Source organism: Carassius auratus, chromosome 14, assembly GCF_003368295.1.
Source record: "Carassius auratus strain Wakin chromosome 14, ASM336829v1, whole genome shotgun sequence".
Lineage (NCBI taxonomy): Eukaryota > Metazoa > Chordata > Actinopteri > Cypriniformes > Cyprinidae > Carassius > Carassius auratus.
This window is the reverse complement of record NC_039256.1, coordinates 6,032,198-6,055,831: the sequence shown is the minus strand read 5'-3', so window position 1 is coordinate 6,055,831 and position 23,634 is coordinate 6,032,198. Positions and strand designations below refer to the sequence as shown.

At 37.3% G+C, this 23,634-nt stretch overlaps 1 protein-coding gene across 1 annotated transcript in view; it reads right to left on the bottom strand.

The window, feature by feature from the left end:
• The window catches only part of LOC113114350 (AF4/FMR2 family member 2-like), a 198,513-nt gene that overhangs the window by 5,402 nt on the left and 169,477 nt on the right, over nucleotides 1-23,634 (bottom strand). Inside the window, exons 10-17 of the mRNA XM_026281262.1 lie at nucleotides 12,077-12,239; nucleotides 8,946-9,992; nucleotides 7,189-7,304; nucleotides 4,936-5,194; nucleotides 4,509-4,645; nucleotides 4,284-4,347; nucleotides 1,456-1,592; nucleotides 1,185-1,256 (exon numbers count right to left, since the gene is read on the bottom strand). Of these exons, the coding sequence (XP_026137047.1) occupies nucleotides 1,185-1,256; nucleotides 1,456-1,592; nucleotides 4,284-4,347; nucleotides 4,509-4,645; nucleotides 4,936-5,194; nucleotides 7,189-7,304; nucleotides 8,946-9,992; nucleotides 12,077-12,239 (1,995 nt within the window). The remainder of the gene's footprint in view (nucleotides 1-1,184; nucleotides 1,257-1,455; nucleotides 1,593-4,283; nucleotides 4,348-4,508; nucleotides 4,646-4,935; nucleotides 5,195-7,188; nucleotides 7,305-8,945; nucleotides 9,993-12,076; nucleotides 12,240-23,634) is intronic.

Genomic DNA, 23,634 nt, shown 5'->3' with positions numbered 1-23,634 from the left:
GCCTTCGGAAGGAGATTTACTGCTGATCACAGAACTGTGCTTCACTGAAAGTTATGCATAAGAAATGCTACTTGTGCATAATTGCGATTCATTGTCTTTGCGATTTAATTTCAATTAATTGTGCGGCCCTAAAATACGGTAAACATTTTCATGTTTTTTTGTGTGTGTGTGTGTTTATTTACATGACCACAGCATTTTCAGGACATGAAAATGTTAACTTTTAAAAACAGGTTTCAAAGTGCAGTAAAAAAAAAAAAAAACACTGTTAACTCTGGATCTGTGTGAACAGGGAACATTTTGAACACATTGTCGTGTATGCGAATCTTTTCAAAAACGCGATGGAAAAACGTTACCCTTTTTTAGTGCATTGTTGTCCTGAAATGTACTCTCAGTCAGGAAGGGTTCATCTAACCGACATTTAAAGTGACTTTTAAAGAAGCATGAGTCATCTTTTTCTGTGACATTTAGGCGTGGGCAATCTAATATAACCTGCATAACTGCAAAGTGGAATGTAGAATTATCCTCAAGGACACAATGTTTACTTGCTAATGTTTGATTCTATGAGTCTTGCAAACATTGTAAAATCGAGTAGCTCTTCATTGTAGAAGCCTTGAAACAAAACTTTATTTTCTGTCCAGCTGGTTAAAACATGGTTAAAATGTGCATCCAGATTTCTAATAAGTGTAATCAGCGTAACTTTATTATTATTATTATTATTATTATTATTATTATTATTATTATTATTATTGTTCTCTGTGTCCAACATTCTGGTCACAACAGCTAAATATTATCAAGTACACCACAGTTCAAAAGTTTGGTGACAATAATTCTACAGTAATATATTTTTAATGTGATTTATTCCAGTGATGCAAAGCTGAATTTTCTGAATCATTACTCCAGTCTTCAGTGTCACATGATCCTTCAGAAAAAATTCTAATATGCTGCTCAAGATTTGTATTTTATTTTTTTATTGTCAATTGTGAAAAACGTTGTGTTGCTTAATATTTTTGTGGAAACGTGGTGTGGTGATTTTGTATAAAAAAAAAATACAAATACAAATAATAATAATTATAAGAACAGAATTAACTCGAAATAGTATTCTTTTGTAACATAACTATTCATTCAAAAATAAATAAATCAATAAATAACATTTTAATCATTCAAGCACATGAAAGCACACTTACCACAGCACAGCGAGCTTCTTCTCAGCTATTGTGGCGGAATGACTGGTAAAGTTCTTTAATCTCATTGCGTACCTTCAATAACAAAAGTACAAGAGTTACACAAATATGATAAAACTACTGACATATTTCAGTTAGCAAAGGATCTTAGAATACACTGATGAACTTTGAGGACCGTCTAGTTTCATTGCCTCTGATGTCAATAAAACGAGGACTGCACCAACTGTATGTAGGTTATCATCTTTTATTTTTGAATCATGAAGATGGCACTGACCTGATGAGCTCAACGGTTTCTGAATACATTGTGTATGGTGACTTGGCCTCTAACGGGTCCCGTTCCATGGCATTGCCACATTCGATAAACGAGAGCGCCCCGTCTGCGTAATTCACAGCTTTTCCGAACTTGTCCATCTGTGGGGCAAAAGCAAAAAAAAATAAAAATAAACACACACACACACACACGTTTGTTTTTGTAAAAAGTGGGGACATCCCATAGGCGTAATAGTTTTTTATACTGTACAAACTGTATATTCTATCGCCCTTCACCAACCCTACACCTAACCCTAACCCTCACAGGAAACTTTGTGCATTTTTACTTTTTTTAAAAAAAAACCTCATTCTGTATGATTTATAAGAGTTTTGAAAAATGGGGACATGGGTTATGTCCTCATAAGTCACCCTCTCCTTGTAATACCTGTGTCATACCCATGTCATTATACAGAGTTGTGTCCTGATATGTCACAAAAACATGCACCCCCGCCCCCCCCACACACACAGAAAAAAAACAAGTATTGAGTAAATTTTCGAAGCGCGTAAAGTCATGTAGAAAAACAGATCTCATCGGAGGAGGACATAAAGCCATTAGGCTGAGGTAAGAAGATGAGTCAGAAGATGTAATGCAAGAGTGAGGCAATGTGCAGATTTACGGCCGACTTCATGGCAAGTTTATGAATCAGAACAGTTTATTTTATGTGGTTTAGTTGTTCAAAGTGCTTTTCTCTATATTTAGGGATAACATTTTTCATCCTGACTTATCGGTATGTGCTCATAAAGGCTAACTTGAACTCTCATGTCTAATTTTTCAAACACAAACCAATCAATAGCACTAAACAACATTACGACTGCCTCCAAGAACCCAACTGCATCCAGCTCCGCAGACAAGCACAAACAATGAGAGCATATCTCATCTTCGTTTTCAAGGGAGCCCTTTAATACGAGGCACGTGGACGCCCGGGATTCATTACATGCCTGCAACTACGCTCATAACACTTGCAGCCAATTCCCCTTACTTTGTATTCATGACTAGGCCTATACATCCTCATCGCGATTTATGACAGAGAGTATGTAACTTTCGATAATGGACAATGTCTCCAGAGATAATTGCCTGGGTCCAATTATTGAGGGTCTGGGGGTCTGTTTTGTAAATCTCTAACAAAGCTCCTGCTTTATGGATGCTAAGGGCAGACACAAGGGCTTTCACTCACCTACATTGGAAAGTCTTCAATTATAAAAGGTCTGCCGAGAGAGCTTTTCCTCAGCTTGCTAATGGCTCTCTGTAGTGGACGGGTTATGTGTCCGTGTAGTTAAGAGCAGTGCGGCAGGAATTTTTCATCTACTCTTGCTGAGTGTTAACTTCCCATCGGAAAGAAAAATCACTTAAGATTGCACTATTATCACTGTTTCTCCAAGGCTGCACTGAGATTGGATGAGAACTGATGGAGTCTCTGGCTTGGCAGATTTTTCTGCTTCGTAAAAGACGTCATCATTTCACATGTCTCCACTAGAGTTTCAGAAAGATCTCACTGTTTATAATAATAAAGGTGCCAAGATACCCAAATCAGGGTTCCCACACCTTCTGATCAATGAATTATTAAGATTTTATCAGCTATCCAAATTCCTTTTAGAATGCTTTATACAGATCACATCGACAAAGACCAATTTTAGCAGAACAAAGCTAGAAAAACCTATATTCACTATAGAAATTAAAATTTTTAATCATTATTTTTTATATAGATTATTGTTATTATTATTATTATTATTATTATTATTATTATATTCTAACAACAAAACAACAATACTACTACTACTAATAATACTGCTGCTGCTACAGTACTCATTTATTATTATTATTATTATTATTATTATTATTATTATTATTATTGTTATTATTATTAGAGGTAGCAATAGTAGTAGTATTTTCCCTGTGACTTTTCAGGCCAGGGAATAGCAATATTAAAATTTCCTGATATTCCAAGGTTTCCTTTAATCATGGAAATTAAATTCTGATATCAAATGGCAGAATAAAAACTATTACCAATGAGAGTTATCAGATTAATTTATGAGTTATAATGTTATTTTCTAGTTTATACCATATTCGGTCAAACTGTTTCTGCTTAGAAAGTTATTTAATTAAATAATTAATTTGATTAATTAAAACAAAATATACATAAGACTCTAAAACCACTTTTTCTTTCTGTATTTCATTCCATGCAGTGTCATTTTATTAGTAATTTAGATACTATTATAGTTTTTAAAATATGTTGAATTATTTTCCAGTTTCAATTTAAGTTTAGATGGTTTTAGTATTTCTGTATTTTTATTATTTTTTTATGTTGATTTTGGTAACACTTTATAATGTTGTAAGTCATTTATACATGATTAGTTAATGATGAACTAATCATTTATATGCACTCATAAAGTACTGTATATGTAAATATTTGTGTCTATGTTTTGTAGATTAAGTTATAAACAATATAAAAGTAAGTATCTTCAGTTTCAGTAAACTATAATAACAGTTGTAAACTTTTATAAAAAATTATATATATATATATATAAATATGACGAATTCAGATGCAAAAGCCTCTAAACGCCATCTGAAATTTTCATCTAAAATTGGGATTTTTATCAGGCTCCTTTATTTATGTTCAGTTATTTCACTTTAATAGTCTGGCAAAGGACCTGCAGATTGGCATTAAAGTAAAATGACTCAACCTAAGCATAGTAGCTTGATAAAAATCCTAATTTTAGATGCAAATTTCATGCAAACTCTTCATATATTTTTGTATATGTTTTGGCATATAGACATGTCATGAATAGACTTACCAAAGCATCTGCCTTGTGCTTCAACTTCTTGGCCTCCTGCATGTAGTAATCTGCATTGTGAACACTGTAATGATAGAAAGTGTGATTAAGTTCTGTTTGTTTTACACACACATTCCACTGTGTGCATTAACATGAACCTGAAATATGTTGAGCTGCTATACGACTGAAAGATTTCCAGACTCAGTCAGTCATTATCCACAGCAATCTGGTGTTACTGTTACATACGTGTTATTAAATGTGAGTTTAGGTCTCCTGGGCTCCATGTGCTCTGTGGACAGGGCTGAAGTGTTTGACCAGAGGTTTGGCTCCGACTGACCATTGCTGTGAAAACCGCCGGAAGGCTTGCTGTGACTGTCTTCTTCCTGGAACAGCGAGAGAACATTAAAACGATAATTAGCCTTGAACAGCTTGAATAATACATAAACTATCCATTTACTCTCAGTCTGTTCTGCATCTACTCAGTGTTTTCATTTTTAGGACCATTTAGCTAGATTGATTTTGGACGATCGGCACATGGGAGCCATTCTCTTGTCTTCAAGGCTATTTTGAAACCTTTCCAAGAAGGTAATTAGTTTAGCAAAAACACAGGAAATGTGGTGAAGGCCTCAAGGAAAGCCTCAGGCCTCAGACTAGCTGTCTGTCCGTGACTTACAGCGCTGGTCTTGGAATGGGAGAAGGATTTGCTCTCTCCTTTGCGGTGTTTGTGTGATGAGGACGATGATGAAGAGGTGGAGGCAGGTATTGTGCGGGTGGAGGGGAGGGGGTTTGGGACGGTGGAGGTGTTTCCGTCCTGACTGAGGGAGCTGCATTCGCTGGTTCTCCGCGGGCGGCCCACAGGCTCATCGGACAGCGGCGACAGCAGAGGCGGCAACAGCTTATCCTCCCGCTTGCGGGGTTGCTTCTTTAAAGAACTTGGCAGAAAAATCAAATAAAATAGAAAACATGTCAAAGGTCTCCGACTGTACACTTGCAAGACACTTCAAGACTTATTGTAGGCCAATACATTTGTGGTGTTTACAACATTTCTTAATACAAAGACATTCAAAGTCATATTTGGTGGTGGTTTAAACACTACTGAGGGATATGGGGGGAAAAAGTGTCTTTATGCAAACACAGTCTGATATACCTTATGTGAATGTAAACTGGTGGGACTATATATTGTACATGTGCCAAAATACTAGATCTGTGCTTTAGGCCTTGATGTGGAAAAGTAGATTAAGACCTCATTTTTATGAGCAGGGGAAATAAATCACATGGACAGTTTGTTGCTAGAACAACTGAGATAATGATTAGATGCTTTGGGCTTAACCTGAAATTTTTTTTAAAAAATTAATATATATATATATATATATATATATATATATATATATTTTTTTTTTTTTTTTTTTTTTGCTAAATGTATTTCATATTGAAGATATAGTGAAACAAATAAATAAATATATCTTGCAATTGTATAGCAACGTGCATCAAGCATCAGAATATGTATATATGTGTATATATATATATATATATATATATATATATATATATATATATATATATATATATATAATTTCTTTTTGCATTTCTTTAAAATTTCAATAATGCAAAATGCAGTTTCAAGTAGGACATAATTATGGTATACATTTATCTGTCTTTTTAGTCAGAGTTTAGAATCAGAGATGAAGAAGTGGACAAAACAACTTCTCTGATCTGCAAGATCTGATTCTGTCCATTACTGTGTTTCCTGGACTCTCTGAAAGAAACTCTCTCAGCACATACTAAACCCTAATTAAAGAGTAAGGCTTCTTTCTGCAATCAAAGGAGCTACCACTGACATCCAGTGTATTATTTTACACAGGGTGTAATTTTGTTGAAAATATGATGCTATATTCTGCTCTCTCTTTTATTGTTCTCACCCCTCAGGGCAGTAGGGTCATTTTAGATCAAATGGTTTTGGTTCCTTTTATTCCTTTTCTAGAACAACATAGGAGAGGCACAAGATCATATACAGATGAGAGAGGGAGGTGGTGGCACCTCCATGTTGGCTAAATTCATTTACATAAACGCTTACCAGTCTAAACTTAGCCTAAGTGCTAAATAAAGAAGCTCCCCTGAGACATAATGTCCTAGACAGCAGCATATATTTTTTGCCTTTGGTTTATTAGGATGAAAATACGCCATAAAACAAGAGTCTCATCAGTTAACAACACTAAATAAAAAGCCTTCTTTACTTTTCTAATTCAATTAAAAGGGTGAACGCAGTGAACAAGCTGATTTAAAACACACTGAGCAGGTGATAACAGTAAATAGCCCGAGGTGCTAAACACTTCCAGTAATAGTTGTTAACGGTGGCTAATAATTTAATGTAGCGCTGCTGATCGTATCGTAAGATTCGCTGGCGTTAGTCGTGTCGCAGTGCGGTGGGCACTCAGGCGGACAGGACAAGCATATGACCCCTGTCACGTGTGTGTCTTTGATGGGCTCTAGCCTGGCCTGACTCTAATTGAATATCTAAAATTAGCAGTAGCCGTTGTGCTGGTGTCAGTGTTAAATTACTGTAATGCAGTGGGACAAAGCAGGCAGGCGGCTCCAAAAGGGTGACCTGCTGCTCCTCTTGCGTATCCCAGCATTCTCCCAGAGGACATAACACAGGGTGAGCTACTAAGCTGAGATGGCAAATCTCTAGTGTTTTCATGCATACGTGGCAAAAACTTCAGGGGACACTGGTAGCATATGTTAAAGAAAAGTGAAGCATCGTGGGATCTCTATATGAAGGTTTTCAGTGGAGTTACTGAACAAAATCCAACAAGAATCTTTATTTTCTATTAAAATCAGAATCAAAATGGCTAGTCATTAGTCATGCTCCTAAGACAAGTGTGTGATAATGTAGGCAACAAGCCATGAGTCAGTACTGAAAACTCACTCTTTTGTGCTGGAGACCTTGTGGTTGTGTATGGGCGAGATACAAGGAGGAAGCAGAAGTGCGTCTTTGTCCATCCGAAGCTTTTTGCCTCCACTCATCACATCACAGTGCTCAGACTGCAGAGAGATGGAAGTTAATTAACATGAATTTAACGTTATTTAGCTTAACAGGCTAAATGACCACTTAGACACTTTCTTCTACTTTAAGGAAAACAAAAAAACATATTTTATAGTCCAAGAATCAGTTTCCCCTTACACCAGTAACAGGATAGCACTGAAATCTTAAATTGTACTTTACACACGAACACATTAGGAATAGAGAATTTTACACTACCTGGCAAAAAAAAAAAGTTGCAGTTTGGATTTAAATTAAATTAAAATTCAATTTATGCATTTAGCAGACTTACAGTGCATTCAGGCTATCAATTTTTACCTATCATGTGTTCCCGGGGAATCAAACCCCTAACATTATAACATTATACATAAATTGGTCACCACTCTTAAAATGCTGGGCTGACCAACCAACATTTCTTGCTTAAAATTAATTCCGAAAAATAGACTGGAAATTAACATTAAATAACTTGTTCAATAAATACTGATGCCTCTGGTAATTTAGCGTTCATTTTAATCCAGCCAAAGAACAATTTATAAATAATAGCTGAGTTAAATAAAACTACCCACAAGGTTGGGTTAAACATTTAACACAATCGCTAGGTCCATATTTGATCCAGCATTTTTAGAGTGCATGGTATTCTGAGCTTAACCTCATTTAAAGTCTTTAGGGTGTGCTGGGGTGAAATGACTCTCCTAATGCAATACTAGATCTGGGCCAAAAACTAAACTCATGATGGAAATAAATGCTGTGATGTTGCATAATGTTGTCGAAACACTGCCACTACAAATGCACAATATAATCAAAGCTAAAGGTGGTCCAGTGAAAAGTTAGAGCAGAGGTCTTCAACCCTGTTCCTGGGGACCCACTGTCCTGCAAATTTTATTTCTAACCTGTTCCCAATGAGCATTTTCAAGCAATCTTGAGGAGCTTGCTTAGCTGCTTCAGTTGTGTTTGATTACGGTTCTAGATAAACTCTGCAGAACAGTGAGTTCCCAGGAACAGGGTTGAAGACATCTCTATTAGAGTGTGCAACATTGTATACTGAGGTCTTAACGGCCCTGGTTTTCACATATGGTAGACTTCGTATGAACCAAACCCAGTTCAGTTAAAGTGAACAAGAAAGAGAACTGGCTGCAAGTGACCTTAATGCTTCAAGTGTTGACGTTGTAAGTGGACTTTAATGGGACTTTTTTTAATCACTAACAAACCTCTTGAGGTTTCAGTTTCATTTATGCATCTTTGGATCATTTGCAAGTGGTATTTCATGAGCTGTCACCAATTGTACCCATAGGTGTTAAGAGTTTAATATGTTCCTGTAGACAAGAAGGGTCTATGATTTACATTATGACATTGGATGAGTATTATTTTATAAAAACAATAAAAACCTTTGGCCATTGAATATCTGGGTTGCTAATTAATTGTACAATTCAAACTTGTCAAGGGGCGATACTTCAGCTATCAAGGTTATGTCCTTCAACAAGGCACTCCAAAGAAATTCTTCCATGGAAGAAGTAAATGTCGCTTAAAGGACCTGCTAAATGACTACTTGCTTAAAATAATAATTACATGATTATTTTGCAATTGCAGCCCTTGATTTTATAATTATAGTGCATGGAAAGAGAGTGAGAACATTGAACACTTGCCTTGTGTTTCCTCTTGGATTTGCTAGGGTTCTTTTCTGCAGGGATAGAGGCAGGTGACTGTTGCCGTCTGTGCTTGACACTGATCTCCCGACACTCTACCTTTGTTGAGGGAGGCTCCGGGGGGTCTTGCCCTGGGATCCGTGATAGGAAGCTGAGTTCAATCTTAACCCAAAGGGACTTGATGTCCTCAAAATCTCTTAGTGGTGACAATAGTTCATTTTGCACAATAGGGATGGGAGAAAAGAAGGGCTCTTCCAGGAGATCCGAGGCACCTGGATCAGGAATAGAGGTGCTGCTTGTGCTGGTAAGGCTGCTAACACTCAGGATATTGCTATTGCAATCCTTGGATTTTAGGTTTAAGGTGTTGGGACCGGGACAGGGAAGCTGAACCTTGGTGAGCTCTTCAGGATCCGAATGACACTCGGATGAAGAAGACTCTGTCTCGATGAACTCCTTAGACTTGGGGATGATCTTGTTTGGTCCTCTGTGCTTCTTTTTATCCTGGACCGGTGTAATATTCGTTGGTGCAGCGTTTGTTGTGGTTGTCCGAGGTTCCTTTCTTGGAGCCGTCTTGACCCCAGGGCCCTTGCCTCTAGGTTTTGGCAGTTCTAAAGGCGGGGGCTCTTTCTCTTTTGGGGTAGAACTTGAGTTTCCTGGTCTTGGCCAGTTGTGCTCCTCGCCGCTGGAAGATCGCTCCACCTTTTTGGGCTGCTTCTTTCCAGTGCTTCTCCTGGGGGGAGCAAGCTCCACCGAGGCTGGTGATTTTACCTTGGTGCTTTTGCTGTCCGGAGCCTTCTGACCAGTCTTGGGTTTGGCTTTCTCTCGGATAGGACTGAGCAATGTTCTCTCCTTGGGTTCTGCTGGTGCCAGTGCTGTGGTGGACTTGCTCTTGCTTGAGCTCTGGTTGTCTGAGGCTTGGCCTTTATCAGGTTGAGAGATGTTAAGCCCATGACTGTCTGACTGGGTGCTAATTAGTGCTTTATTGTGAGGATTAACTTTGTTTAGCCACTTATCTAGTTGCCACTTGTTTGTTGATGGAGGCTCAGGCTGGTGGAAAGAGACAAAGCAAATTGATGGCACCAAAGTTTAAGAAATATTGACAACTCTGTCTCAGCATCTTATTTGATCAATCACACAATGAGATGAAAACCAGATCATTTGTTGTTGCACGTGACAATTTTACATGCATTAAGTGGGTCTATACATTGTAAATTGATGCATGTGTAAAATAACATGTAAACCCAATTTCTAATGATGCATATCGGTACAGATTTCATCTGTCTCCGGTGCTGATTCATGAGAAGCTTGAAGATTTCGTCATTTGACTTTCACAGACCAATGAACTGGCACCATGATGAAAAGGCCATTAAGAGAGGAAGTCATAAAATCCCTGGATAACGGAGGAAATGTTGTGAGTACTGTCCTGATGACTGCTCACAGCCCTCGCTGTGGAGATGTTTTCATCAGCTATATTATCTCATGCCAATTGTTGTGTACCATTATGTTTCCAGACATATGTAAATCTTTCCCACGAACCCATAAACACTGTCTTGAATGCTCTAAATGATAGAAAATCATTCAGAAAAGGAAGCTATGGAAATGAGTGGACATCTCTATTAACCATTAAACTCACGGGGTAAGAAATTAAATTCAGTGCACTTTCCAATCAGACCTGATGGTACGTTTTGAGACAAAAGGCAATCTCCTATGCCATTTCACATTCAAAAGCCACATTCTCCATCTCTCAGAGAGACATTTCCGGCAATACGAGCTACCAAATCACCAGCAAAGATGATGAATTGAGCATGTCTAAATTGACAGGCCTCCCAATATTTAGCCACTGAAGCATCAAGGCTTTGCGTCGCTGCTTGAAAGAGAAACATCTTTCTGCAGACCAGAGCTCTTGCAGTGCTGAGATATGGATTCCCATTGGCCATCCCTGGCAAAGAGCAAAGCTATACACACAGAGGGGGCGATGAGAACCAGGAGATGTTTACTCTTGTGTAATGCTCTTAGGGAGCCCCGGGCAGGCTACTGCAGGACAACTTTAAAGCTGCCAAATTAATCCTTTGTGGAGATCCTTTCAAAAGTCCTACCCCTAACCCATGCTGGGAAAACTCAGAGGGAGAATGAGGCCTCAGTCTCTCTGTGCCTTTAGCTAAAGGAGAAAATAGACTTAGAAATAGACTCAGATTTATCTCGGTTCTTTAGAAATTTCTGGTAATGGGCTCAGCAATAATCATCTAAGGGAAAATAATTGCATAAACTGGTATTCATTTACCTCATGGCCCAGAGTTCAGAAGGTGAGCAAAAAACAAAACAAAAACAACAAAAAAAATACTAAATAACACTAAACAGAAAGGCTTAGGAAATAGCCAAACCTGTCAAAAATGTCTGGGCCATGCCTCATTTAATAAATAAATAAAAAAATAAAAAACATATTTTGCTTTAGGTAAATGATGCCTACTTTTTCTTCATTAACATACATTATGTTCACTAAACAGTTAGACAATTATCTCCCCAAAATTCAGTAATAGTAAATAATAATCACAGTGATAATAATGTGTTTATTTTTATTATTATTAAATGCAAAAATGCCAACAAAAATTCTATGACTTCCACCACATATGCCATTTACCACAGTATTTGTAGAAACTACAACAATAGACCATTTATATATTTTCTTTTCACACTACAGATAATTTATTTATTTTGCAATACAGCCTCGGCAAAAATGTCCCATGTAAAACAGTTTTACCTGTATAGCTCTATTTGCATTAAGTACTGTTTTAGAGAGAAGTAATCAGTTTCATAGAAAAGTAAAGATGATAAATTGAGCAATTGAACGTTTCTTGATTACCCTTCCAAAATTTTGCCACCTAGGTGTCAGACATATCGTTTTTAAAGCAGCTTAATAGAAATCATGCAAAAAAATAAAAAATAAAATACAAATCAATTAAGCAGTGTGTTAATTAAAAGGGGGTGGGGGGGGGTCCTCATATTTTTGGTCTTATCCTGTAGTGTATGGGCTGAACTGAGAAACACCTGTAATAACAGCCATCAGTGAATGGAATGAAGGATCAGTGTGAGGATGTGTTGTGACAGTTTAAGAGGAGTGAAGTGATCAATACCTCTGGTGTGGCAGCGCGGGATGCTCGGTTGCACTCACTGTCACTGGAACTGCTCTCACTGTCCGAGTCGGACTCTGAGCTGCTCTCCGATTCGCTGGAGCTGCCCGAGGCACCGCTGGAGTGACCGGTTGGTTCACTGGTCCGCGGTGTGGTTCCAGGGAGACTGTAGGAAAAAGAACAGAGGAGAACATTCATCAAATGATATGACACACTTCGAAACACACAAACGCGCCATTGACAGCATACATGAAGATACCGGTTGTTTAATTAATGTACACTGGATTTTATTCAATAGCAGGAGAAACAGACAGAGTTGTAATGGTTTGTGCACACCAAAAGGAAAGCGAATATTCGCATAGCATTACTCACACTAGATTATTCACGGGATGTTTTTCGCATCACGCGAATAATAGCATAATAATGCTCTCCTCGATGAGTTGCCAGGCACAAATTCACATCTATTCACATCTTAGCGTTGACTTTTTATTCAAACTAGTGTTCGAATTTTGCTGTGGACACACCATAAGGCATGGAAGCCCATTTCCATTACAGTACTATTCTGTAGTGAAAACTTTCATAGTATAGAACCTGCCTAATATAATAGTTTGTGCTCAAATTGCTCAAAATTTGTATAGTATGCAGCTCTTTTCCACACAATAACAAATTATCTTTTTTTTCCTGTTCCATGATTAAAAATAAACAAATAATAACAGCATACTAGTTTGAAATTATATGATTTTGGTGTGAATTGTAAGAAAGATTATATGCCTGAAGGGCCTGTCATATCATTTTAGGTGGATTTTTTATTTATTTTTATGGCCATGTCATTACATTTTTTACATTACAAGTTTGAGTCTTTAAAATATCAGACACCACAATTATTATTATTATTATTTAATCATTTTTTTTCTAACACTAGCTGATGCTGCTCTGAAGAGCCAACTTAATAAGAGACAACTGAACCAACTGATGATAGACTACATCACTTAGAGAGAGACAGAGATAGAAAGATATAAATAGAAAGAAAATGAGCAAGGAAAGAAAGGGTTTGTTTACTTCTCCACCTACAGGGCTATTACTCGGCTCTGTCTCAGAGTTATCAGTCATGCTCAGCATTATTTATGAGTTCATGAAAGGCCACAGTGCTCTAATCCAATAAGTCCTTCACTTCTCAGGGTATCCTCAGATGTGGCCATCCAAGATTGTTCTACATGGAGTCAAACATGCCAGAAGGAGGCAAATTAAATTCCTTTCCAAAGGTCATATCAGGCTGCTTTATGTTGACACTTCATTAGAGATTATGTTATGACAGGAAAAAAAAGTGCTTTGGTCTACAGCTGTGCCAGCAAGACATGCACAACATTGGCCAGGAATGAGGAACCTGTCCCAGGAAAGTGAAAAGGCATACAAAAAAAAACAAACAAAAAAACACAGATTTGTGCCAAATCATAAGCTATGCTCAAAATTGCCCACTTGTTCACTCATGCACTGTCAATGTGCAGCAAACCCCTTAAACAACCGACAGCCAGTGTGGGATACAGTGAAACGCATGCTTGTCATCGCATTAGATACAGTACAAAATATCAAACCAAGTGATAGATGCTAGACCTTTTCTCAGAGCTAACTTCATTTATCTGACTTTTAATTAACTGATGCAAAGGCTACATTTAGTCTGGTTTCTTTTTTATCTAATGCAACAAAACTATACAGTTCAATTTTTTTATTTTATAAATCTCCTAATCAAATAGCACCTGAAAGAAAAACGTCACTGTTACGTGCACTGTGAATGTGCTGTTCCTTCAAAACGCCAACCTCTGTGACCTTTGTCCATGCAAATAGCACTGATTGGTGTGATACAATACAAACCAAAAGAAAAGAAAAAGGCAGAAGGTCATTTTCTCTCCATCTTTGGGTCTTAATAAGGTTGACCTTTGTTTAACAGCGGTGGAATCTTAGAAGAGAAAGGCAAGTCTGAGAAAGCATTTCTTGGTTCTTTCACCTTCTATCACAGATAGTATTGTTTACTTTTTAATGTAATAACTAATTCAGCCCTTTTTCTGTATGAAAATGTTTTAATAATATAATATAATATAATATAATATAATATAATATAATATAATATAATATAATATAATATAATATAATATGCTTACATGAAGTAGCCTATTACAGATTTGCCCAGCGTATAGTGCGATGAAAAGTAAACAAAGTTTACTTATCATCATTATTCATAATTAACGATATCGTCGTCCCCAAACAGACCGGACAGAGCAGCTTTGGGAATAGCTTTCTCCTCGTAAAGCAGCACACGTTGCACAAAAACAGGAAGGAGGAAGTGTTTCCCTGAAGGAGTTACAGCAGGCCCTGGGCAAACTCAACTAGAACTGGGCCCCTGGGACCGAAAGAACTGGGTAAATTAAACTAACATTTCACTGCTGAACTTTAACTGTAATGAGGAACGCTAACAAATCTGCTTTCATCAGGGATTATGGTAGACGTTTCTAGGTCTGAATACTAGTAGACTAAGAAAGCTGTTTATGCTAAAGTTTACAAAAAAAAGAAACGGTGAAGTGTGATATTACTGAGTGGCATCGACTGGCCGCTTGAGGCTGGATGCAAAAGGGAGTCATTCCCATAGACTCCCCATGTTAAAATGCCCAACTTTACAGCAGAAAAAAACATATTTACAGCCTGGTTCAAAAAATGATTTTGGTCTATATTGCTAATTTGCCCTTCATGACAACTGTGAAGGGGGTGATTTTTTTTTATAACTCATCCGTTTAAATTATATTAAGACTTAAAGTTCTGCATAATTAAGGGCGTGGCCACTTGATTGACAGGTGGATTGCCTCTGCTGACAATGCCGTCGCGCTAGGTGGGCGTGGCTTCAGCAATCAGCTCCCGCCTTTTTCCCCATTTTCGATTATCCGGGAGAGTCGTGTGGTGACGCGCTGCCAAGATGTTGACGGCCCGCTCTGCACACTTTTAGCTTCAAAACCGCAATTGAGGAGTCTATGGGTGATGTCACGGACACTACGTACATATTTTTTTACAGTCTATGGATATTACAAGCGACTCTACATTGCAAGAGAAAGTGTAAATTGTACATATTTATCAATTCATTAACTATTTAAATACCATAGCGGCTTCACAAATAACATATTAGCATTTATTTACAATCTGTCTTGAAACACTCACATAACACAAATGCACACATATACAGAAGTGCACAAATATATTTCTCAAATCCACCATAAGTAATGCCTTGAAAAAGCCGTCAAGGCTCTTATTAACATTCAGTAAGGGAAGAGTTTGCACAGGCCTCGTAATTTGTCATGGCTTTAAATAATGTGTTGTCAATGCATGTTGCTGTAACAAACCCAAAAGATCTCCAGACATAAGAAAAAACATCTCAAACAACTCTAATGAATAAATAACAATATTTAGAACAATTTACACTTTAAATATTCATGCTTTATAATGATGTAATTTTCCAGGCTGGTGCTAAGCAGTAGGGAATATAAGACCAGATGTACACACACAAGTAAACACTAGCTAGACTTCTGTTGTCTACTGCATGGAAATAGCTGAGTTTTAGAGAAACCTGGTTTACAGTAGATGCTATAAAGGTTCTCTATCAACTCAGGGTTAGATCCATAGATTTCTGTAGCGAGTGCAACTTAAAGTGTGGCTTTAAGTTGCAACCAATCAAATTAAACATAGACAGTGTCAGTGTGACTGACGTCTTCTCGCCACAATTCACTTATCTGCTGAAACTCAATAGACTGTTATAAAAAACATCATGAATTTAATTTAACAAGGCAGGAAAAAAAGTTGGTCCACATTGAAGCTTGTTGTCCATCAAGCTTGGCCAACCCATTTCACCCCAACCCAATAAACCAAACTCTGACTTGCCTAAAAGCTGTAGCATCTAAAATATATTCAAAGCACACCATCCGCGGCTCTTGCTAACAGAAAAACAAGCTAATAAAAGGTCTGAAGCTTTGATCTCTCCCCAGAGATTATCACAGGTCACACTGAAACAAAGGCGGATGCATCACTGGAAGCTACAGGGACCCCATCGACTAGCGTTTTTCTCTTTGTGTTTACACTGATACCATAATCTCAGATCAATGTGACAGATAGTCACAACCTGGCGGTCTGTATGATGGGCCGAAAGCAGCCTAACGAACCCTGAGCAATATTGCATTATTATTCTCCCACCGTGTCTCATGTCCAAGGGCAGAACTGTCATAATTTTCTTCGTTTTTTCAGACTCTCCTTCGATGAAGTTTAATAGTTAATTATAGATGAACCACTCCTACAGTCGCTGGAGCAGGCAGACACCTGGGCCGCTTCTCAGAAGCCCACGTTTGATTTTATTCCCCTTTGATAGAGAGCTGGGACTGTTTCAGACATCTAGTCTGGATCGCAACCTGTCAATACCGCCAGCGTAGGAGAATTTAATGAACTGTGAATTTATGATTTCCATCAATAAGTTACATTTAAAAAGTTCAAAAGAATTTGAGGACGCGAGGTCTCAGTGCTAAACATGATTATGTGTTTGGGGGGTGTGGAAGCAACAAAGAGTTTGAAGCATGAAATGACGGAGAGGGAAGATGAGAAGAGACATGAAGGGCTTTCATTTATAAGTCATCAGCCCACCACCTCATAAAACGATCATCTGCGAGCAGTGCATCCATTATTTTTTATAAAAGAATAACTCGCCACACATCCCAACGATGATGGTTGTGACTTCCCTTTGCCCTTAAATCCATTACAAGCTTTATTTGATTCAATCGATGCTCTGTTCACATGAGGAATGGATTATAGATCCTGTTTCAATACTCAACTATACGAGTCCTGAATCATTACAAGATCTGTTCTCTTTATTTCACAACAGAGACACACTGGGCATATTTAAAGTTGATGGTTGGTTTCCCAAGCTCAGATTAGGTCTGGTCCTTGATTAAAATGTTTCAACTGTCTGCGAATGTTCAAAACAAGACCATAATTCCATCTGACTCACTTACACTGATTACTCTCTGTGAAAACACATCGCAGATGTCAAACGTATTTCCATAGCATAATCTAAAGCAGTGCTGGTGGGTTGCTGGTACGTTCTGATTGGGTCACTGAGAGCAGGGAAAAACTGCAAATGAAATGCAAATAATTATTTAATAGTGTGTCATTATGATAATAGCAAAATAAACTGGCTTATCAACATTTAAAGTTAAGAGAAACACTTTCCCTGTTGTTGATGTCAGAGGTGGTGCATTCAATCAAGCTCTACAGTATTTTGATGAAAACTCATCTGGTTAGTAGAAACTAAAAGTTAAATACCACATTTACCATGTCACAAAAAACAAAGGAGATGAATCAAAGCTACCAAGCTAAAAAAAAAAAAAATGGTTTCATTTATGGTTTAACCATATGGTTTAACTTTAGTGCTTACATTTCTGATATCCTAAAAACCATGAACAAAACTACAAATTTAAAGAAATTACAACATTACAATTATAGGTAGCTCTGTGCATTGAAACATAAAACCTAATTTTATGAAATGTTCGGAAAACAACCTATCAATCAATTTAGCCTATTTCATGCTCATGCTTTTATATGTTGTTTGGTCTATGCAGTTTGTATTAAAGGTAACACACTCTATATTTTATATTAAGGACTTTTATGTATTTTCTTTTTCTTTTCTTTTTATTTTTTTATGTCAAGGCACCACTTTATGTCCAAAATAAAAATGTGATACCAAAGCCAAACCACTGACGTATGGTCATTGCTCTTGAATCTTTCTGAAAAGGATTGTCTCTACGGACATTTTTGGCTTTGTTGTGGCAACGCAGCCATATGGTTCAGTCATTAAGTGGCTATTTGCTTTGAATGGTTAACTTGCACTTCATTTAAGTAGGACACAATTACTGAAGTGTCTGGGCTGGTGACATTTACATGCTATTTTCATGCTGGGCTTTCAACAGAAGCATACGGCTTGTTAGTGGTTACATTGTAGGAGGACTCCAAGTCATCTAGAGACCACAATACAAGAGGCTGCACTCTTTTGACCAACAAGCAACCACCCAGAACACCTTAATAACTGAATAGAAAAATTTGTGAACCACCCTAAAACCATTAAAATACATTTTAACATCCTGGCAAGTTTTTGCATTTAATAAATCCAGTTTAATATGCTAGTAAAACAAAAGGCAGTACTATTTTTGTAGCTTGATTTTTCATGTACCGTGAGCAACATTGCATAGCTAACCTAAATGTCCATTTTATATTTACATTAATGCATTTTGGCAGATATATTTATCCAAAGCGACTTACATTGCATGCAAGCCATACATTTAATCGATTCATTCCCTGGGAATCAAACCCATGATCTTGGTGTAGCCAGCATCATGCTCTACAGATTGAGCGACCGGAATATTACCCAAATGATCATGATCTTGAAACGCTCCATATGTGGCTTTCTTTAAATGTCAAAGTCTCACAGAAAAGCCCCAAAGGCTCCAGATGGAGATATTTCTCACATAATTATGCTCTGCTTGTTTGGAGTTATGTTTTTCCAGAAAGAGCAGGACCATGGCCATTGCAAAGGGTGGTACGCGAATCCCAGGCCTCCTTTTGGCCCATCTTAAAGCATTCTGGGAGGGCTAAAAGAACATATCCCACTGCCTTGGACAGCATTTCCTATGCTACAATGCCAAATGAGATGAATCAAAGCTAAAAAGCTAAATCAAAAGAAAGTTAAATGTCAAAGTTAATAGTATATTTACAAGGATATATTACGCATACATGCAGTTATGAGGTGGCTGTGCAGTTCAAGGCTTTCCAACTACCAGAAAACAAGATGCACTTTTGACCATATTTGGTTCTAAAAGTAAAATTTACGAAGCAATTGTATCCTAACGGTTCAAGGTAACAGACTAAAATACACATACTTTGTATTGACACTTGGTCTGCTATTCCAAAATATTTTCATGAAAATAACAACCTTCAGAAGGCCATATAACAGCATATGTCCTGCATTTGCATGTGGAATATAATAAATGACCATTTTAGAAGCTAATGAGCAACATTTAAGATGGATGACTTTACAGGACGTTATAAAGTGGAGTCACCTGATATTCACACAATTAGATCCACTTCACTGGAGCTTGATTTGATTTCAAATGTTGCCTTTGAGAGGCAAAATGCCATTGTTGACACCGTAAACAAGTTATTAGTATGTGGAGGGATTTGTGAACAAGCTCTTCTCCATCTAGATACTCCCAACACACTTTCTCAACCTGAATTTACACAGTATGTGAGTGCAATTAACAAAGACGTGGAGAAATAGATGAGATGGGGAGTGAAGGAGGGAGAAAGAAGAGATGCAGGATGTTAATAGATTACATCTGAATGAAAAAGCATGAATTAATTAAGATGCAAACAAAGCAGCACACATTAAGCACTGGTTGACGTTGATTAATATCTGAAGGGCTCATACTATTGAGAAAAGGAACTCTGGCCAAGAGAGATTAAAGGAGCCATTAAGAAAAAAAGGTGTAATAATATTCCTCTAATTACACAAATCTGTTATTGAAAACAGAGCTATTTCCCTCGATGATGCATTTGTATGGCTGGACTATTTAGGATACATGTAAACTGTGTAGATTCATGAGTGAAAAAACAGTGCAATGACTTTTCTGAAAAGCATACAGTACATAATGGATTAAAAGATATTAAGATTAAAGATTTAAAGATATTTTTAATGACTGATGCTGTAGTAACTAGTTCTAATAAACTGAATAATAGATTGACAAGCAACATTACTACAACAAAATGAACTGATAAACAATATTTACTCCAAATTCACAGTATTTGAAATAAGAAATTTTCTGCTGACAATCTGTCAGTAGGGTTTGGGAATGTCGCACTCTTCTGTTAATTGGCTAGGCATACATATTTAGTTTTTAAACGGACAACTATCTAACTAAAAATCGAACTGGCCAAATACTGGTTGAGTAATCAGCATGGCCTATGCATTCCCTTGTTAAAAAAGTTTACTTATTACAGAAATAATGTACTTTGAAAGAATAAGTACAAACTGTATGCTATGTTTCTGGACACTTAAATGCATGTTTATTGCAATTAAGTGAAAATGTATTATTTCAGATGCAGTTAGCTGGACTTTAGATTCTTTTTCATTCACAGGACTTAAGTAAAAGGTTATGTAATTTCATAAACGTATTTTCTGTGAAATATGGTTAACGTGCACTTCTGAATGTACTGACAAGCATTTATGTTAAACTAAAATATACTTTATTATCATTTGTATTGAAACTTGTAAGTCATATATTTCAATATATTTGAAATGACACATTTGTCATAATAAACAATACATCTGTCAAAATACAGTTGCAATTTAGTTCATAAAAATACAAAAAAAAAAGATAACCTTTAAATGTAAATTTGAGATGTAAAATAGAACATCTGCTTTAGTATGTTGGTCAACACATCGAATAAGTGTACTTCTTTAAAAACATGACAAAAACATGGAAACATAATTATATTAGTTACATTTTGACATTATAAAAACGTTGACATTTTACATGATTAAAAAGTGAATTTTTCAAGTTTTCTTAAGTGTAACAAACAGTCATGAAAGTGTAAAAACAACAACAACAAAAAAAACTTTAAATATCTGAAGTATACAAGTGCCCTCTGAATACAATGAAGCATGTTTCTTTTTCACAAGGGTTGATATTTTACCTTTCTTAAAACATTATAAAGATATTCATTATGCTGTATAATGCACATTCTAATCTTTTTAACGCTAACCATCATGCATTACTGTATATTGTGAAAACATATGACATGACATTGTAGAGTGAAATGGCTGAACATTAATATAACTGTTTTATTAAGAACAAGTCACGATGAGGTTTAGATAGTGCCTCACATAAACAGCTTCAGAAGATGTTTAAATGTTCAGTAAAACTAGTAAAAGACTAGTAAAAGACTATGTCCACTATGACTATCATTGCCTTTGGTTACTTGGCAGAGCACTTCGGTATACTGAGTGTCTTTCTGTAGTTTGCAGTATTGTTTAGGTGTGATCTGTTCTCTCCCCAGGCACCAGAGTGCCCTCCTACCCTGCACTATTTCAGCTGGATGCAAATGCTGAGCCACCCACAAGCTGCCAACACACCCACACACACACACACCCACACACACAGTTGCACTGCTCAGCTGGGACCAGCAGAGCCTCAAATGCTGACACGCTCATTCTAAGTGCTGCTGGAAATCTAATGAAGCAGCAATTTGCACATTGTTGCTCATGGGCTCTCTATATCGAGCCTTATAAAAAGACCTCTGGCACAGAAGCAGAGATGTGTCCTCTCTCATACACCCTCTCAATGCCAATATAAGCGCTCTGCTGGCTTTTATACACCATCAGAGGCTAATTGAAGCTTCACCTTACTCTAAAATCAATGATACGCCCTGCTGTATGAAAAAGTGAACCGTTTACATTGTCAGCCCTCCAATGACAATAACCAATTCAACCCTGTTTGTGATTAAATACAAAAACCTGCTCTGAGAAAATTAGCCTTGGTGACATTAACAGATTGTTTTGGTTGGATTTCATGGCATGATGTTGGCTACCACAGAAAATAATTGTAACTTTTGAATCACTTACTTTTGGCCTTTACAGTTAAAGTACACTAAACCAGGATGTAAACATTAAAATAGAGTGTTCAAAAATTATAGTCAAATACTAAAATGTTATATTTGTTGGCATGTCTTTGTACGAAAGAATGGTTTACTGACCTCGTCTCTGCAAAGTTATATCCAATCTTTCAATTTCACTGACATGACCAAGTAATGCCAGTAAACCCAGTAACCTTTGCATGTAACATTCACAGATGCCAGTAAGGGAGTGTTTAAGCTCCACTTACAGGAAATACATCCGTATCATTTAACAAGTAGTACATCTATCCATTTCAGAAAAGGACGATTTAGAGAAATTACAGTTCATCTTCTAAAGTGCTTCACACTTCTGCTACTAAATTATCTGGAGAGCAGGCTCTGTTTTACTGAAGAGTTCTCGCCTCAGAGGAAACTTGGAACTTTGTTTCTGACTATTTCTTGTGATTGTGATTTTACATCGTAATTGTGATTTTATATCTTGTAAACTACATCTTCAGATCTCAAAATGTCAATTTCTTTCCAATTTTACCTTTGACAGTTGCGACTTTATAATATATAGATAAATTAGATGACTCTATAAGAAGAGTTTCTGAACAGGATTGTGTCTCGATGAATGGAGAATCATTACGCAACACCTTCATGCAAATCACCCGTTCATTTGCTTGGCATATTTCCCGCCATCAGCATTACTACTGTCAGCGGCTGATAATTGCTGTTGTTCTCGAGCAGTTGGTTTGCTTCTGACACATGGTTGTGCACGCATACTTTCCAAACTACCCCAAACGCACTAATTTCTCAAAGTCTATGAGACGTCATGTGAGTCAAAACCAGACAGGAGGACATTAATCTGGCTCCCCGCTCGGAGATAAAACACATTCAGTATGGGGGAAAAAGATAAGAAGTGGGATCAGTTAATGAAAAATTCATTCAATGAAACTTGAAGGGTGCAGGCCTGGAAAGGAGAGTGTGTTTTGACAGTGGAGGGAGAAACGTAAATTAAAGGGGAGAGTGGATCCACAGTGAAAAACACATCAATAAATGAGTTGAAAATCTGGAGTGTGTGGAGCTTTGGGTAAGAGAATGGAAGAGAGAGAGAGAGAGAGTAGGCTGGAGGCATACAGAGAGTCTAATTACCTCAACTGAAGACCAGACACCAACTCCAGCTGAGAGAAATGTGTGTGTGTGTGTGTGAGTGAGAGTGAGAGAGAGAGACAGAGAGAGAGAGAGAGAGAAGCTTGCAATGTAGCCTGTAGCTGTTGTTGCTCTGATGCCCAAGTCATCCTCTTAGCTCTGTGGTAAAAAGACTCTATAGATGCAGGGGGCTGAGAAGAAAAGGCACATTTAATTCACCTTAATTTAGAATGACAGCCTTGCACCCTATTAGCAAACATTTCAGCTGCGATTATGACTCCAGCTTCGGTGTAAACATGTGCGAGTGCCAATGAATATGTCATCCTCTCCACTGGCCTTTTGTTTTTAGCTTGATGGACTAATGGATGCACTCCAGAGTAAATTATACAGTGGCCAGAGAAATGTCCTTTCATGTTGTCCTCATGATTGTTTAGTGCTCTTAAACTTTTATTGGACTTGTGTGTGGATGGATTGGAATACAAAGACAGATGCCTCACTCAACACTTTGGTATTGATTTTATAAGGGATGATGTGCTTTTGCAAACAGTAGTTTTTGGTTATGTCTTCTTGTGAAGTCCTATCCAAATCAGGAGAATAAGTAATATTCCATCGGCTGATAAATCACAACACATAGAAATGGGGGCCTACGACAAACTGGGAAACTCTGAGTGAAGTTATGAATCAGGGAAACGGATGTATTTCCTGTGCAGATATTAGAGATG